The sequence below is a fragment of the Sinocyclocheilus rhinocerous genome, unplaced genomic scaffold, assembly GCF_001515625.1.
Source record: "Sinocyclocheilus rhinocerous isolate Xijiao unplaced genomic scaffold, SAMN03320098_v1.1 scaffold2911, whole genome shotgun sequence".
NCBI classification, from domain to species: Eukaryota; Metazoa; Chordata; class Actinopteri; order Cypriniformes; family Cyprinidae; genus Sinocyclocheilus; species Sinocyclocheilus rhinocerous.
This window is the reverse complement of record NW_015644341.1, coordinates 357945-375608: the sequence shown is the minus strand read 5'-3', so window position 1 is coordinate 375608 and position 17664 is coordinate 357945. Positions and strand designations below refer to the sequence as shown.

Genomic DNA, 17664 nt, shown 5'->3' with positions numbered 1-17664 from the left:
AGATAGATAGATAGATAGATAGATAGATAGATAGATAGATAGATAGAGAAATAAAATAAATAAACAAACACGCTCTTTATTTCACAAAATAAAGTGAACTGTAACATATTAAACCCAAAAACTCGTCTAACAGTACAATTTGGGAGCAAAAATGATTGACACTTTGAGCTGAGCATGTTTTGCTCAACTGTTTTTTCTTTAATTGCTAATGTGATCTTTTTACACCACAGACTGAACTAAATGAAGCACTGCTTGGTAACCGGTTGAGCTAGATTGGTATTATCTAATTGTGTTCTTATATTTATCAGCTGAATTCATTACATACCTTTCTATCATGATCAAGATGAGTTTGTTCTGACACAGTTCAACTCTGAGTCATATTTTATTACCATTTTATAAACTATAGTGAATAAACTGTGATATAATGTGAGAAATGTTGAAGCTGTCTGAATAAGTCTTGGTTTGAATGTGTATATATGTGTGTGTGTGTGTGTGTTTGGTCATTTTTGTTTTGCTCAACTGTTTTTTCTTTAATTGCTAATGTGATCTTTTACACCACAGACTAAACTAAATGAAGCATTGCTTGGTAACCGGTTGAGCTAGATTGGTATTATCTAATTGTGTTCTTATATTTATCAGCTGAATTCATTACATACCTTTCTATCATGATCAAGATGAGTTTGTTCTGACACAGTTCAACTCTGAGTCATATTTTATTACCATTTTATAAACTATAGTGAATAAACTGTGATATAATGTGAGAAATGTTGAAGCTGTCTGAATAAGTCTTGGTTTGAATGTGTATATATGTGTGTGTGTGTGTGTGTGTTTGGTCATTTTCATTTGTCACTATAGGTGTGCACTTATTTGAGCTACAAGCCAGTGTGTTTATAATCACAAAAGTTTGGACAAGTTGTGCAGCCCTAAAAACAAGCAGAACCATCCGCTCTTGTATCTTGTATGTGGTGGTGTTTTCTCCAGACGAGTCTCTCAGTGCTGTTGTGTGTGTGTGTTGTGTAGCTGTAGCGGTTAGCGGTTAGTGCTGTGAATGTGAGGCAGGTCTGGACGCATCCCGCTCGGATCAGGATCTGATCAATATTTAACCCGTCTGTTTGACATGCGTGTCCTCGTTACAGACGGAAGCCAACGACTGCTGCACTCCATCCAAGTTACTTATAAACCCAGCTATTGGTTTGATTTCCACTTCCTGTCTACTCAATCCTTGCGATCCAAGTTCATTATATATATATATGTTTTAAATCAATTCTTGATTTGAACAAAGTATTCACGATTTAAAAACCCATGTTTCAAGACTGATGCAAGCTAACAGTTGAGTTTCTGTTCTCGCACTTCTGCAGCTTCATGTCAGTCATTCTTTATGCAGTTATGAAATGGGCTTGTTTTTTATTTTTGGTTTGCATAAAGTGCTGGAGATGTAGTAATGTTGGTAAATCTCTGATGGATTTATGGATGTACAGAGCGCTGAAACTCTCTTACCTCTGAGTGTGTGTGTGTGTGTGTGAGTGTGAGTGTGTGAGCGTGTGTCTCAGGTTGTTGTATAGAGCACGTCGGAGGTGTGTGTGTGTGTGTGTCACTCACGCAGGTGTGCAGGCAGTCTGGTTGGTTCCTCTTCTATCCTGGCGTTAGCTGAAGAGGGCGGGACATGGCAGGGAGAGGAAGTGGAATTTGGCAACGGGCTCGCGGACGGACTGAAAACACTCCTCTCCTGCTGAACACACACACACACGTTTGTTTCTGTGAATTGTGGGGACTTTCCATATGTTTCCGACTTCTATTGTTTTTATACTGAGCAAATGATATTTTCTATCCCCTAACCCAACCCTAACCCAACCCTAACCCTAAACTTATCCCTGCATTCTTACACTTTCACACACACACACACACACACACACACACACACACACACACACACACACACACACACACACACTCTCACACACACACACACACACACACACTCTCTCACACACTCTCACACACACACACACACACATACACACACACACACACACGCTCTCACACTCTCACACACACACACACACTCTCTCTCACACTCTCTCTCACACACACACACATACATACACTTACACACACATACACACACTCACAATCTCCTACACACACACACACACAAACACACGCTCTCACACTGTCACACACACTCACACATTCCCACACACTCACTCACACACCAGATCAACTAGCACGAGCAAACAGTAATAAAGAGTTGTTTTGCTCAGAATGAACACGGAGAGACACGTGAAGCTGCTCACTGACGCTCGGTGACCCCGCAGACAGGTCAAAGGTCATGCAGAGGTCATGCAGACGCATCAGCACCTGAACTCACTATCTGACAAACATTATCCGCCTCGTTTTTAACGTAGGAACTCGAGTGTTCTGTGTCATTCACTTCCAGTGACAAACACAGCTTGAAGTTCAACAAACTGATATTATTATATTATATCATATTATTGTAATTTATTATAATTGCACTGGTTTGCAGCACAAATAGTTTCACCGCTTACTGCACATTGTTATTCTTCTAGTTATTTAACTATAGCGGCTAATGAATGTGAATTAATACTAATAAATATCTAGTAATTTACCTATAGTGGCTCATGAATATTAATACAAATGATTATCTAGTTGTCCAAGTATAGTGAATAATGAATATTAAGTAACACTAATGAATGAATAATGTAGTTATTTACCTATAAGGACTAATGAATATTAATCAATAATAATACTCATTACCCACAATTTACCTATTGCTGGTAATTAATATTAATGGACACAAATGAATATCTTGTTGTTTTTCGATAGTGACTAATGAATATTAATCAATATTAATAAATATCTACTTATTTACAGTTAGAGCTGTGATTTCTCTATTAATATATTAATCGATACTAATGAATAATTTATTAATTAATAATATGTTCTGACTAATGAATATAAATTAATAATAATTAGTAGTTGTTTATCCATTGCGGCTAATGAATAATAATTTTAGTATGATTATCTAGTTAATTACATAAAGGCTAAAGAATATTAATTGTTTAGTATGATTATCTAGTTATTTACCTATAGAGGCAAATGAATATTAAGTCTCATAGAAAACAGCCGACTTCTGTATTGCACAATAGTGTGAATATGATTAATGCGAGTGCTGACGACGCTCTGAGATCATGCTTGGCATTTGAGTGTTCTTCAGCTGCTGTGATTTCCCTTCTGATTTCCTGTTCAGTTTCCTGATGATTTTCTCTGTCCATATAAGGGCTACGGTAGATTTCGCACAGAGAACTGAAATTTCCAGGGTAAATCATCATGTCCAGCACCCCGTGCAAATGAAAGCATGCAAAATCAAAAGCGATAATCGGCTCATTTGCATGCGGCTGCATTGAACAAAGCCGCTCCACCCGAGTGTGGATGTTTCTACAACTGTCAGAAAGCTCTCGGCGGTCGCGGGAACACCTGGAGATGCAGGGCAAAACATGCAAATCCCAAACACATCAGGTTTGCATTAAAAACACTCATTATTATTATAAGCATAAAATAAGGTATAAGGCGCATCAGAAAGAGCAGCGATGAATAAGACAGGCTGACGCTATCAATCAGATGCTTTGAAGTCGCGATTAAATGAAAGCGGCGATATATCTTCCATATCGTGATGCACATCAACGGAAACAGAAAAACTTATAATGCAATTACGAGAATTATGACACATCTCTTTATTATGAAAAAACATTGTTTTTAACGACGTACGCCTAACATCTCATTATTACAAGAAAATTATGTTTTAAGGACAAAATATTACATTAACGATGCATTATCTCGCGATTACAAGTGAGACATATCTTGTTACTACGAGAACATATATTGCTAAAATTACAAAAAATATTTTTATTACAAAAAAATTTGTTTTAACGAGAAAATACTTCATTTTAACAACAATCTCGCTATTACAAAAAAAAATTGTTTTTAACAACATGACCTCTCGTTATTATGAGAAAATGTCATTTTAACAAAAACAACACTTTAACAACACATTATCTTATTATTACGAACAAATCATCATTTTTAATAACATAGCATTTTTGTTATTACGGGAAAATGCCATTTTAATGAGAAAATATATAGTTTTAAGACAAATTACCTCGCTATTATGAAAAATGTATATTGGCTTCTTGTTATTTCGAGAAAATGTCATTCTAACAAAAACATTATCTTATTATTACAAAAAGCATAGTTTTTAACATCTCGTTATTACAAGAATATGTCATTTTAACGAGAAAATATATAGTTTTAACGACACACTACCTGGCTATTATGAAAAATGTATATTGTTTTTAACAAAAAAAATAAATAAATCTCGCTATTACGAGAAAATGTCATTTAAATGAGTAAACATATTATCGACACATTATCTCGCACTTGCAAAAAAAAAGCATTTTAGTGACATATCATTATTATGAGAAAATATAGCCTATTGTTTGCATGACATAACATCTACTTAAGACATAATTGAAAAAAAAAACATAGTAACGGGTTATCGAACAAGAAAATCTGTGGGGCGGGACTTGGTTATGTGCATCAGTTGCTGATTGGATGTTGAGATGTGGGCGTGGCACTGAAATGTATGCAGGGGCGGAGCTTAAGAGCACTAAATGATTGGAGGAGTCCTGCATACATCAGCAGACACTGGAAGATCCAGTTATTGGTCTACAGTTTGATTAAACGCTACAAAGTACAAACAATTACAAAAATTAAACACTCATGAATTATAACGTGCATTTCAGTGCCTGCCTATAGGTCTTTCAGGACGAGCGACCAGTGTAGGCCAGGTGTGACGCTTCACTGCACGTACAACACAAATAAACGCACGAGCAACTGTGCAAGAAGCCACTGAAGGATGTGATCGCTCTCTATTAAGATGCCATAAGCAGTGCGGTCAAAGAGCAGCGCTGATAACAACTGCGTTCCCAGCGTTCTGCTCGCTCCCTGTTACTAAATAACCAATGCAAACTAATGTTATTGTGGTGAAAGTCCTCCACGCGCAGCCAAACTCGAACTCGAACTCGCTTCTGAACTTTTCCCACCGATGGCTCCAGGGAACGCATGCATCGTTTAAACGCCACCGCGAGTCGCGTTCATCGCGCAAATCAAGTCACAAGCGAGCAACTCAACGCGTCGATCGCAGCAACAGATGATGTGACGCATCCCACCTTCCGCGTTATCATTCTAGACGAGAAAGAAAAGGCAGGATTACCTTAATAATGACCTGCGAGGGGGACTCGGACATGTCTCGCTGAAATTCAGGAAGTTCTTCTGTTTCCACTTTCCTCTCCCTTGTTCTTCCGCGAAATAAAGCGCCTGGATAATAATGTTCCCCTCGCGACGCGCAGGCGATTTTAACGCGCTCTCGCATCCATTGGCCTCGCCCCGCGCGGAATACTTCAACTTCTCTGTGTTCTTGTTTGTAAACGCGCGAGCAGGCGCTACATTGCGGCAGCGCGATGGTTAACACCTTCCTGGAAGCGTCGCTCGCAGGAACGCGACGCAACGCGTAGCGCGGAACCTCATTGATCGGGACGCTTCGCGGCGAAGTGACGTGAATTCCAGGCAGCGCGCGGCGCTTAAAGGGAAACGCGACGCAGGAAATCAGCGCGGTGGGCGTTTATGGAACGCCAAAAGGGCCAAACACACGTGAATTTTAACGCGTCAACAACGCGTTAAAATTCACGTGTTTTTGGCCCTTTTGGCCTTCCATAGGCGTTTGCGTGCGTCAGGCGCGGAACAGCGGCCTTTTTGAACGGACACCGGATCAACGCGCCGCTTTATCGCAGCGCTTCTGCGGCGCCGCGTCAAATCCGCCGCGCTGATCCGGGATCAGCTCAGCAGCACGGGAAGCGAGTGGAAGCTTTCACAATATCATTCTGAGTGTTCAAAATATCGCATCGAATACAATAAGCGTTGAATAATCCAGCCATAATATAAACACGTACAGAAGCGCAATGATATGATCACGTGATCTTATTAACAGTACATTTACATCATCTTTACACTGTAATGTTTGACTTTTTCCTCAAACGTTTTCTTTTTTTTTTCAACTTTATTTATTTTTATCTAGAACTTATAATAGTGTACATACAAGAGGCTAACATTTATATGTATATATGTATTCTTTTTTCTTTCCTTTCCATATAAATGTACACATATACATAATTACAAAAAATGTTGTACATATCAAACTGCTGCAAAGTTCTAATTGCTTTTAAGTTATATATATTTTATAATATATATTTTAATTTGTTATTTTTTCCCCCATTCCAGTTAACTTGACGATCAATCATAATGAAATCAAATGAGAATGCAAGATTTTTAAACATTTTAGCAATTTATTAGATTATAAACGGCTCGTATTTAGATAAACGTGCGACACCTGCTGGATAATACTGGTATTACATACATTATTATTGCAGATCAGACCGGGGCTAGTTGTCACACGTTATTTATTTATTTATTATTATTATTATTTTTTATTATTTATCAGTTTTAACCTATAGTTTTTACACACACCTTAACTTTAAGACTACTAAAAAAAAAAGCTAAATTTTCTTACTTGTTGCACGCAAAAAGTCCAATATACAGTAGGTCTGTTCACATAACACGTTTTTATTTAATACCACAAGAACAAGACTATTTCAGTGTTTTTTTAGTTAGTTCCGTTAGGTTTATAATGTATAAAAAGTCCTTAATAAAATGAAAAATTGTGTTTGAAAATAGCCCATTTTTATACACATGGTATTTGCCTAGTAAAAATAAATAATTGATAACATATTGTCCTTTACTTTTCAAAATATCATTCTGCAAATAAAAAAAAAACATCAAATACACAAATCTCTCAAATCATACATCTAATTTTTCGATTAATATAGATTTCTAGATTTTATAATAATACTATAATTAAATAATATAATAATTAAATAATGATTGAGTAGACACAGTGACAAAACATGTAACTGAATAAATCCTGGATAATGTTTTGTAAGAAACTTCTTTAATTTTGTCATTGATACAAAACGTTTCTCTGTGGGGCATGTTGTCACATTATATTCATACATTGAATTGCTGGACTTACAGTGACATCTAGTGGCGTAAATGCGGCATCACACAAATTATTTTATTCTCGATTCTTTTATTTAAAAAAGTTAAATAAAAGAGCAGTTAGTTAAAAAAACATTTCTTAAATTTATGAGTAAAATTTGAGTTGGACATTTGACTTTAAGCGGAGCTGGTGTCGTTTTTATAGTTTAGTTATCGACCTCTCACGTGACTGATAACGGCGACGTTCACTTTAAGCTCCTCCTCCTCTATGTTTAAGTTTCGTTTTCCTCTCCTCAGGATTCACTTTTATTTCCGAGTCAATCCATAAACTCGGTTCTGTTTACACCTGTTTACATCCATAAACACCAGAACTGATTCACTTCAACATGACGGAGGCGGCGATCGTTAAGAAGATCTGCGCTCATAACGGATCTATGAATTACGATGCTTTAACGTCAATATTCGGTCTGTACGATGAAGCCGTGGACTCGCTCGTCGGTAGCAGCGGATCGGTTGCGGTGGCGTTCGCGAACGGACAGAAGAAAGTGATCGCCAGAACCAAAGTCCGTCTGTGTCGAGTCCAGAACTGTCCGGGCTGCTCGAATCTGCATCTGTGCAAGTGGTTTCTGTTCGGTTCCTGCCGCTTCGACAGAGGAAGGTGAGTGCGTTTACCGTCGAAGCAGATCAAATGGGTTATTTTTAAACCATATTACTAAAGCAAGTAGGTGCCTAACAACGCCCCCTTTTATAAAACGGTTATTCACATATACGTAGTACGGTTTCACAGAATAAAACAGAGCAAATAAAGTGTAATGATATTATTAAAAACAGTATTCTTCCGCCAAACAATGTAGTTCCTGAGAAACAGTTGTGGTTCCATTAAACTGGTTGCCGAGCAACAGACAAACGTAAACAAAGGTGTATGTTTGTAGAGTCACTTACAACAGCTTCGAACGCGGCTCAGCCAATCAGAATCAAGCACCGGAACTATCTTCTTTATAATATCGTCAAGCGTTAGGAATCATGGTTCACATTGTATCAGATGATAAATCATTCAGATGATTTATGAGTCCCATTACGTTTGCTAAATCTGTGGCTATAGATTCAATATTTATTCAGTCTATAAACAGTATTAACCCTCTACTGCACACATCATGTTATTATCGTTAAAGTTTGAAAATATTCCATTAATTAGTAGATAAATAAAACAAAAAAACCTATATGCTCAGACTATACACACACACACACACACACACACACACATATATACATGTATATATATATATATATGTATATAAAGTGCTGTCAAACGGTTAATCGCATCCAAAATAAAAGTATATATTTATGTATATTATTTAAGAACTATTTATGTTTATATATTAAATATATTTATCTGTGAAATAAATTATACATGTATATACATGTAAATATTTTCAAAATATATACTGTATGTGTGTGTATTTATATATACATAATAAATATACACAGTACACACATATATTATGTCAACAGAAACTTTTATTTTGGATGTGTGTGTAATATTTTTATTTAAAAATCAACTATCCTCATACAAGGATGTCATGTAGGTACATACTGTATCAGATGTGTTTCAAACAGAAACAATAAACATTAAAACATTACAATATTTGAATGCACTGTTATTATGATTTGATTATTCTTCAAGCATCACCACCATCTTTAAACACGCCACGCCTACAATCAAAACATCATAGTTATACACCTCACCTCTAAAGCTTGTTGGATCATTCAAACATGCGTCATAGGATATTTTTAAGTGCTACAATTAATGAACTATAAATACATCAGTGGGTTTGGCTGGATGTTTGTGTTAAAGGAACAGTTCACCTGAAAATGGAAATGTGTTCACTCTCAGGCCACCTAAGATTAGGATGAGTTTGTTTCTTCATCAGGTTTGGAGAAATGTAGCATTGCATCAGTGTCTCAGCAATGGATGCTCTGCAGTGAATGGGTGCCGTCAGAACGAGAGCTGATAAAAACATCACAATAATCCACAAGTAATCCACAGCACTCCAGTCCATCAGTTAACATCTGGAGAAGACAAAAGCTGAAACAAATCCTGCATTAAGACGTTTTTAACTCAAATACCATAGAGTCCATAAATGCATCTCCTGTTGTCTCTCGCATCAAAATCCAGCCACATATGTGTTTAGAGCTGTTTAAACGCTGCTTGATCTGTGCAGATTTCTCTCCTGATTCACACCAGAACACTGACTCACTGGAGGAAGCGTTATTATGGATTATGGACTCTATGGTATTTGAGTTAAAAACGTCTTAATGCTGGATTTGTTTCAGCTTTTGTCTTCTCCAGATGTTAACTGATGGACTGGAGTGCTGTGGATTACTTGTGGATTATTGTGATGTTTTTATCAGCTCTCATTCTGACGGCACCCATTCACTGCAGAGCATCCATTGCTGAGACACTGATGCAGTGACACATTTCTCCAAATCTGACGAAGAAGCAAACTCATCCTAATGCTTACAAGTAACTAAAATAAAACCTCTGTTTTCTCTTGCAGACGAGGATGCCGCTTCAGTCACGATCTGCTCTCAGGTCAGAATGCATTAGTTCTGACCGCTCACGGTCTGAACACACTGGACGTAAAGGAGCTGTGCATTCTGCTTATGCAGAGCGATTACTCATTCCTGCCAGCGGTGAGCATTTCACACGTTTTGCTCTAAGTATAGAGTTTTGTGTTGAGCCTGAAAATGGTGCTTGTTTCTCAGGTGTGTCATTCGTATAATAATGGCACGGGAGAATACGGCCGCTGTCCGGACGCCGAGAACTGTAAGAGGCTCCACATCTGCGAGAAATATCTGCGAGGCTCCTGCGACTGCACTCGTGCTCATGACTTCTACGAGCCGCATCCGCTGAAGACGCTGCAGGACAGAGGCGTCCCCACCGAACTCATGGCCATCATGAAGGATCTGTACTCCAACATCGAAGTCCTGAGGCATCTTTCCAAGGCAACTTTTGCTCCAAACGCTGCGGGACCGAACCCCAGAAGAGGCCCGAATGCACAGAACCGGAGACCGTCGAGTGGTTTTAACGCAGGCAGAGGACAAGAGGCTCAGAGGCCTCCACAAAACAACACAGGTAAAGCATACATGATTTTATAGCAGCCCGCTTCCACCACTGAATAAAAATAAAAAAGGTAATTGTGACTTTTTATTTCACAATTCTGACTTTTTCTTACGATTGTGAGTTACGTTTTCTCAGAATTGTGTGATGTAAACTTAGAATTGTGAATTATAAAGTCAGAAAAGTGGGAAATAAACTTGCGACTGACTTTTTCTCGCAAATGCGTGTTTACATTTTTTCTCGCAATTCTGACGTCTTTTCTCAGAATTGTGAGATATAAATTGCTATTGTGAGAAAAAAGTCAGAATTGCGACATAAACTCGAAATTCAGACTTTTTTTGTGCAATTTTGACTTTCTTCTCACAATAGCAATTTTATATCTCACAATTTTGACTCACGATTGCGAGTTAGAATTGGGGGATATAAACTCGCAATTGCGAGAAAAAAAGTCAGAATTGCGTTTTCTCAGAATGCGTGATATAAACTCGCAATTGTGAGTTATAAAGTCAGAATTGTGAGAAATAAACTTGCAATTCTGACTTTTTCTGAACTTTTTCTCGCAATTGTGATGTTTTTCTTGCAATTTTGACTTCTTTTCTAAAAACTGCGAGATATAAACAAAAAAAGTCAGAATTGCGACATAAACTCACATTTCTGACTTTTCTCGCGAATGCAAGTTTATGCATTGCAATTCTGACTTCTCACATTTGCGAGTAGAATTGGGGGATAATAAAACTCGCAATTGCGAGAAAAAGTCAGAATTCTTTTAATTTTAATTCTTTTCTCAGAATTGTGAGATAAATTTGCCTTTGCGAGTTATAAAGTTAGAATTGGGAATTGCATTTTCTCAGAATTGTGAGAAATAAACTCGCTTTTACGATTACGATCGTTTTCTTAATTCTGACTTCTTTTCTCAGAATTGCATGATATAAACTTGCTATTGAGAGAAAAAAGTAAGAAGATATAAACTCGCAATTGCGAGTTATAAAGTCCAGTTCTGAGAAAAAAAGACATATCATGCAAATTTGGACTTTTTCTCAGAAATGCGAGTTTATATCACGCAATTCTCACTTTCTAACTCGAAATTGCGAGTTTATATCTTGCAATTCTGAGAAAAATATTGTGAGGTAAAAAGTTGCAATTACCTTTTTTTATTTTATTCAGTGGCAGAAACGGGATTCCATATGTTTTAAATACGAGAATGCAATTTTAGGAAAAATTCAGTCTGCTTACAGACGTGTGTGTGTCTCTGCTCTTAGAGAAAACGGAGATCTGCATGTATTTCATCAAAGGATTCTGCAAGCACGGTGGTAAGAACAGCATTACTCTGTGCTCGTGTGATTCACTGAGCTGTGTTTAGTTTGAACGCAGCTGAACACCTGTTTTTCCAGTCTCATGTAGGAGGGAGCATTCCAATCTGCCCTATAAATGGGAAGTTAAAGAAGGATCGGAATGGAAGGCTCTTCCTGACACCGAGGCCATCGAGAAAGATTATTGCGATGCTGCAAGAACATACAGGTGTGTGAAAGAAAACACATGGAGTATGTGAAATGAAATCACGCGATTAGTGCTGCTCTCCCAGCACAGTGCTATGACGCTGGAGGTGGTTGCCAGGGTGTTGCTATGCTGATGCCAAGGTGTTTTTTCAGTTGTGTTGCTATGCAGTTACTACGGTGTTTGGAGTGTTTTTTAGTGTGTTGCTTTACGGTTGCTAAGGTGTTTGGAGTTTTGCTAAGGTGCTTGGAGTGGTTTTAGTGTGTTGTTATGCTGTAGCTAAGGTGTTTGGAGTGATTGTAGTGTTGATATGTGGTTGCTAAGGTGCTTGGAGTGGTTTTAGTGTGTTGTTATGCTGTAGCTAAGGTGTTTGGAGTGATTGTAGTGTTGATATGTGGTTGCTAAGGTGCTTGGAGTGGTTTTAGTGTGTTGTTATGCTGTAGCTAAGGTGTTTGGAGTGATTGTAGTGTTGATATGTGGTTGCTAAGGTGCTTGGAGTGGTTTTAGTGTGTTGTTATGCTGTAGCTAAGGTGTTTGGAGTGATTGTAGTGTTGATATGTGGTTGCTAAGGTGCTTGGAGTGGTTTTAGTGTGTTGTTATGCTGTAGCTAAGGTGTTTGGAGTGATTGTAGTGTTGATATGTGGTTGCTAAGGTGCTTGGAGTGGTTTTAGTGTGTTGTTATGCTGTAGCTAAGGTGTTTGGAGTGATTGTAGTGTTGATATGTGGTTGCTAAGGTGCTTGGAGTGGTTTTAGTGTGTTGTTATGCTGTAGCTAAGGTGTTTGGAGTGATTGTAGTGTTGATATGTGGTTGCTAAGGTGCTTGGGGTGGTTCTAGTGTGTTGCTATGCAGTTGCTAAGGTGTTTGGATTGTTAGTGCATTGCTATGCGGTTGCTAAGGTGTTTGGAGTTTTTTTTTGTGTGTTGCTATGCAGTTGCTAAGGTGTTAGGAGTGGTTTTAGGGCGTTGCTATGTGGTTGCTAAGGTTTTTGCAGTTTATTTAGTGTGTTGCTATTCGGTTGCTAAGGTGTTTGAATTTATTTAGTGCGTTGCTATGCAGTTGCTAAGGTGTTTGGATTGTTAGTGCGTTGCTATGCGGTTGCTAAGGTGTTTGGAGTTTTTTGTGTGTTGCTATGCAGTTGCTAAGGTGTTAGGAGTGGTTTTAGGGCGTTGCTATGTGGTTGCTAAGGTTTTTGCAGTTTATTTAGTGTGTTGCTATTCGGTTGCTAAGGTGTTTGAAGTTTATTTAGTGCGTTGCTCTGCAGTTGCTAAGGTGTTTGGAGGTTATTTAGTGCGTTGCTATGCAGTTGCTAAGGTGTTTGGAGGTTATGTAGTGCATTGCTATGCAGTTGCTAAGGTGTTTGGAGTTTATTGAGTGTGTTTCTGTGCAGTTGTGTTTGAAGTGGTTTTAGTTCTGTTGCTATGCAGTTGCTAAGTTGTTGTGTAGTTGCACATTTGTAAATGTGATGTTTTTGGTTGATAACTATTTTAATTTCACCTTAATATTAATCAAACTGTCTGTTCAGGCAGTGCATGAATGGTTAGTGGAGTGTTCTGACGGTTTCTCTGTCTATCAAAGCTCTGGAATGAACCCGGTTTATTTCGATACGATGACCCAAGGCTCTCACAGTGTGCGGCGTCTGTCGACGGTACCGTCGGTGCTCCAGCCCACCTTCATCCTGACCACCGAGTGGGTCTGGTACTGGGAGGACGAGTATGGGAACTGGATCCAGTATGCTACAGCGGTAAGTGACTTCTTGCGAAACTTAACTATACTTTTCAACATTTGATGTTCTGTTTTTCTCTTTATTGATCAGGTGGGGGGTCATAGATTGTCTTCCATTTCCAGCGCTGAACTCGAGCAGAAGTATCAGGTCGATAACAACGCTGTGGTGGAGTTCACAGCCGAATCGCAGACGTACGAGCTCAGCTTCACGGGTAACCTAAAAAAACATCATACATTTAGGGGTTGTGCGATTACATATCGTCTATGATAGGATTGCAATTGTTGTTTTAATGATGTACGAGCTGACATTATGGAGTATGTCGCTCAATTTGTAAAAAAACAAACAAAAACACATCTTGAAAACCCAAAAGCATTGAATCCTACAAAATGTTTTGCTTTCATAACTTGATTTCAGGGTATTTTAACTGCATTCTAATAGGCTTCATCACACAAGCCTGTTAGAATGCAGTTAAAACACCCTGATAATTTAAGTTATGAAAGCCAAAGAAATTTTAGGTTTTATTTGTTTTTTATATTTATAAGATATAATACATTTAAGTGATTTAACACAAGCAAGAGTTGTTTTCCTGAATATCAGCACATGAGCGCAATTGTGAATGGGACATTGATTTTATACAGCAGTTCAATAAACAAGAAATTAATATTTAGTGAGTTACATTTTATACACAGTATTGTATGTTTTCCAACGAAAATAGTTCCAAACAAAGCTGGAGTGGATCATGTGTGCGTCTCAAAGCAACACTGCAGTGTTTCGCTCCTAAATGAATCTGTTTTTGAACAAATCATTTGAGTCAGTGATTCAATGATCCATTCATAAAGACTCAGAATGAATCAGCCGTTTTGAATGAATCGTTTAAATGAATCACTCATTAACACAGGAACTTGCTGTAGTGTCGTATTTACTTATCCATGACAGACCTAAACCTGCACCAAAAAAAAAAAAAACAGAGCAAACTTTGTGAAATATTGTCAATATCGCACACTCCCACATACATTATACTTATAATAGTCTTGAAGAATCTTCACGCAGCTCTCTAACTGTCGTCTGAACTAATCTTGCTCTTCAGATATGATCCAGACAAACAAACGCTACACAACCAAAAAAATCGTCAGACGTCGTCCCAAATTTGTGTCAGCGGCTGATGTTCGAACAATCAAGACAACGTAAGAAAACACTCCTCGTTCTCTCTCGAACTCTCTGAAACCTGTACGACGGAAAAAACTCTTCATGTCTGTTTTTAGTAAAAGGACGCCCAATAATTTCAAGGCTCTGCCGGAGCACTGGGATAAAGCCCTGACTCCTGAGACCGGATACAAGGTGAGTGGAATCGTTTATCGGTGGTGACTTTCATGATTTTACGCGGATCTCTGTTTATATCGTTCTGTGCTGTTTTACACAGAGTGTGTCGCTGCAGAGCACGTCAGCCGAATACATCAAAATCAAAGAACTGTTCAGTCGCACCATGGTCGGCTTCCGAATCCTGAAGATCGAGAGGATCCAGAACAAAGCATTATGGGAAGTTTATCAGTGGTAAGTCCACAAGACATGCACTCACTGGAACGTCCAGATCGATTACAGCACGTCTGATGGTTGCGCCACTTTTAGGCAGAAGGACTTCATGAAAAAGAACAACGGAGGCAGAGACGTGACCGAGAAGCAGCTCTTCCACGGCACCGACAGCACGCATTTAGATGCCATCTGCCACAACAACTTCGACTGGAGGATCTGTGGGACTCACGGCACGGCCTACGGAAAAGGTGGCGTTCAGATAACATAAAACAGTGTTTAAGAAATAGTTCAACCAGAAATGAGAATGTGCTGGTTGAGTGTGTTTCTTCGTCAGGTTTGGAGAAATGTAGCATTGCATCAGTGTCTCACTGCAAGTGAATGGGTGCCGTCAGAACGAGAGCTGATAGAACAACTATAATATAATATAAATGACTAATCAATGAATCAATCAATGAAATGGGTATATCAATGACTATAATGGTTATTATAAATGAATGAATATAAAAGAAAGAAAGTAAAACACAACACAAATGTATGATTGCTCGCTTGAAGCCAAACACACACAGGCTGCATCTAAGGATCCCACGGTCCTTCATTATGAACTCATATTTGAGTTAAACGCATCTTAATGCTGGATTAGTTTCAGCTTTTGTCTTCTCCAGATGTTAACTGATGGACTGGAGTGCTGTGGATTACTTGTGGATTATTGTGATGTTTTTATCAGCTGTTTGGACTCTCATTCTGACGGCACCCATTCACTGCAGAGCATCCATTGCTGAGACACTGATGCAGTGACACATTTCTCCAAATCTGAAGAAGAAACAAACTCATCCTAATTTTTTTGAGAGCCCAAAATGTGTCTCTTTTTGCAGGTAGTTATTTTGCCAGGGATGCCAAATACTCTCACAGCTACACCAAAGATTTAGGCACTCGTTCCATGTTCGTGTGTCGCATTCTGGTTGGCAGCTACACCAAAGGTGAATCCAGCTACCTCCGGCCTCCATCCAAAGACGGAGGAGACACCGTCTTCTACGACAGCTGTGTGAACGATGTCTTCGATCCGTCCGTATTTGTAGTGTTTGAAAAGCACCAGATCTACCCCGAGTATCTGATTGAGTACAGCGACTCCTCAAGTGCTTCTCCCTCACAATCCTATTCCTCAACTACTCCGAAGTCTTCAACGTCAGAGTGCATAATTTCCTGACTATATGATCATCAGGCATCATGCGAGCGCATTGTGTGCTTTAGAGGAAGTTAATACTGATAATCAAAAGTAAAAAAAATAAACGTTACAGAAAAGTGTCTTATACTCTCAGGAGGTTAAAGTCACGATGAAACGGGAGCAGCGACAGATCTTTTCTTCTTTATTGTGACATGCATCCAAATGTAACAAAATGTTGGGCGGGGCTTGGTTCTGTGCATCAGTTGATTGGATGTTGAGATGTGGGCGTGGCTCTAAAAGTGTATGCAGATGAGCGTGAGCTTGCAGGGGCGGGGCTTACACGGAGGAAATGACTGGAAGATTTGATTAAATAGTCAAAATGTAAAAAGAAACGTAAACACGGATGAATTGTTAGAGCTATAACATGCATTTTAATGAATGAATGAATGTAATTTGTCTTGATCTTTACTTGGATCTTTGTAATAATCTCAATATTTGAGATACTTGTCACAAGGAAACTTTCCAATAAATAAGGAAATGAAGTTTTTTTTTTCCCCTCATATTGACCTTTTCCTCATAATCCTCAAATATAGGCTACTTTTTCCTAATAGATGTGAATGACTGATTGAAATATCACTATTTATTTTTGTTTCCCAAACCATGCAATACCTGTGTCCCTCAGCAATATAAAAATTATGTGTGCCTATTTATAGTAATCTGATTATTTTTGGTTAGGTGTACTTATGATCTAAATTTCATTATATTATCATATTTAAATAACCAAACTCTCATGCTTGGTGTCAAGTATTTTGTGCAATGATTTGTTTGAACATTTTTAGAAAATAAACATTCAAATGACGTTATGTTTTGGGTGAAAATAAAGGTGGAGTAAAGGAACGGACTCTCATGCTTGGTGTCAAGTATTTTGTGCAATGATTTGTTTGAACATTTTTAGAAAATAAAAAATAAACATTCAAATGACGTTATGTTTTGGGTGAAAATAAAGGTGGAGTAAAGGAACGTTGTAAGAAAGGTTTTTGTAACCTTTAAATAACATTAATCACGACAAGAAAACGGGACATTTCAACGTTTCAAGAATGTTCCCACAACGTTTTTAGAAGCAGCTTATAGTTCTTACTGTTTAAATTGAAAATGTAAATTTCTCATGAATAATTTCGGTCATATTTCAAATACTGCACAAAATACGTTCACATTTGTATAATAATATTGGAAGTTTAATCGCGTGATCAAACCGGGCGTATGTTTCTTCCTGTAAGTTTCGTTTTCTCTCAGATTGAATCACTCGCCAATATGAACTGGAGTCAGTGTTCAAAGAATCACTCGCTGATTTGGAGTCAGTGTTCAGAGAATCATTAGCTTATTTGGAGTCAGTGTTCAGAGAATCATTAGCTTATTTGGAGTCAGTGTTCAGAGAATCATTAGCTTATTTGGAGTCAGTGTTCAGAGAATCATTAGCTTATTTGGAGTCAGTGTTCAGAGAATCA

General features: G+C 38.1%; 2 protein-coding genes across 2 annotated transcripts in view; one reads left to right on the top strand and one right to left on the bottom strand.

The window, feature by feature from the left end:
* LOC107758141 (transcription factor ETV6-like) overlaps window positions 1-5668 on the bottom strand; it is a gene marked incomplete at its 3' end in the record, with an annotated part of 17650 nt that extends 11982 nt beyond the window's left edge. Inside the window, exons 1-2 of the mRNA XM_016575810.1 lie at window positions 5291-5668; window positions 1600-1726 (exon numbers count right to left, since the gene is read on the bottom strand). Of these exons, the coding sequence (XP_016431296.1) occupies window positions 1600-1726; window positions 5291-5449 (286 nt within the window). The remainder of the gene's footprint in view (window positions 1-1599; window positions 1727-5290) is intronic.
* Window positions 5669-7458: 1790 nt separating this feature from the next.
* Window positions 7459-16837, top strand: LOC107758147 (poly [ADP-ribose] polymerase 12-like). Its single transcript, XM_016575819.1, has 12 exons — window positions 7459-7786; window positions 9687-9822; window positions 9895-10264; window positions 11509-11559; window positions 11641-11767; window positions 13320-13485; window positions 13558-13678; window positions 14555-14651; window positions 14730-14805; window positions 14888-15018; window positions 15094-15245; window positions 15870-16837. Exons 1-12 carry the CDS (start codon window positions 7515-7517, stop codon window positions 16199-16201), a joined length of 2031 nt encoding a protein of 676 aa, XP_016431305.1. The 5' UTR covers window positions 7459-7514; the 3' UTR covers window positions 16202-16837.
* Window positions 16838-17664: the final 827 nt, after the last annotated feature.

Coding starts and splice junctions, on each gene's coding strand:
- LOC107758147 (XM_016575819.1), top strand. CDS start 7,515: ATGACGGAGGCGGCGATCGTTAAGAAGATCTGCGCTCATAACGGATCT. Junction 11,560..11,640: donor AGGATTCTGCAAGCACGGTG/GTAAGAACAGCA, acceptor CTGTTTTTCCAG/TCTCATGTAGGAGGGAGCAT. Junction 15,019..15,093: donor TTATGGGAAGTTTATCAGTG/GTAAGTCCACAA, acceptor CGCCACTTTTAG/GCAGAAGGACTTCATGAAAA.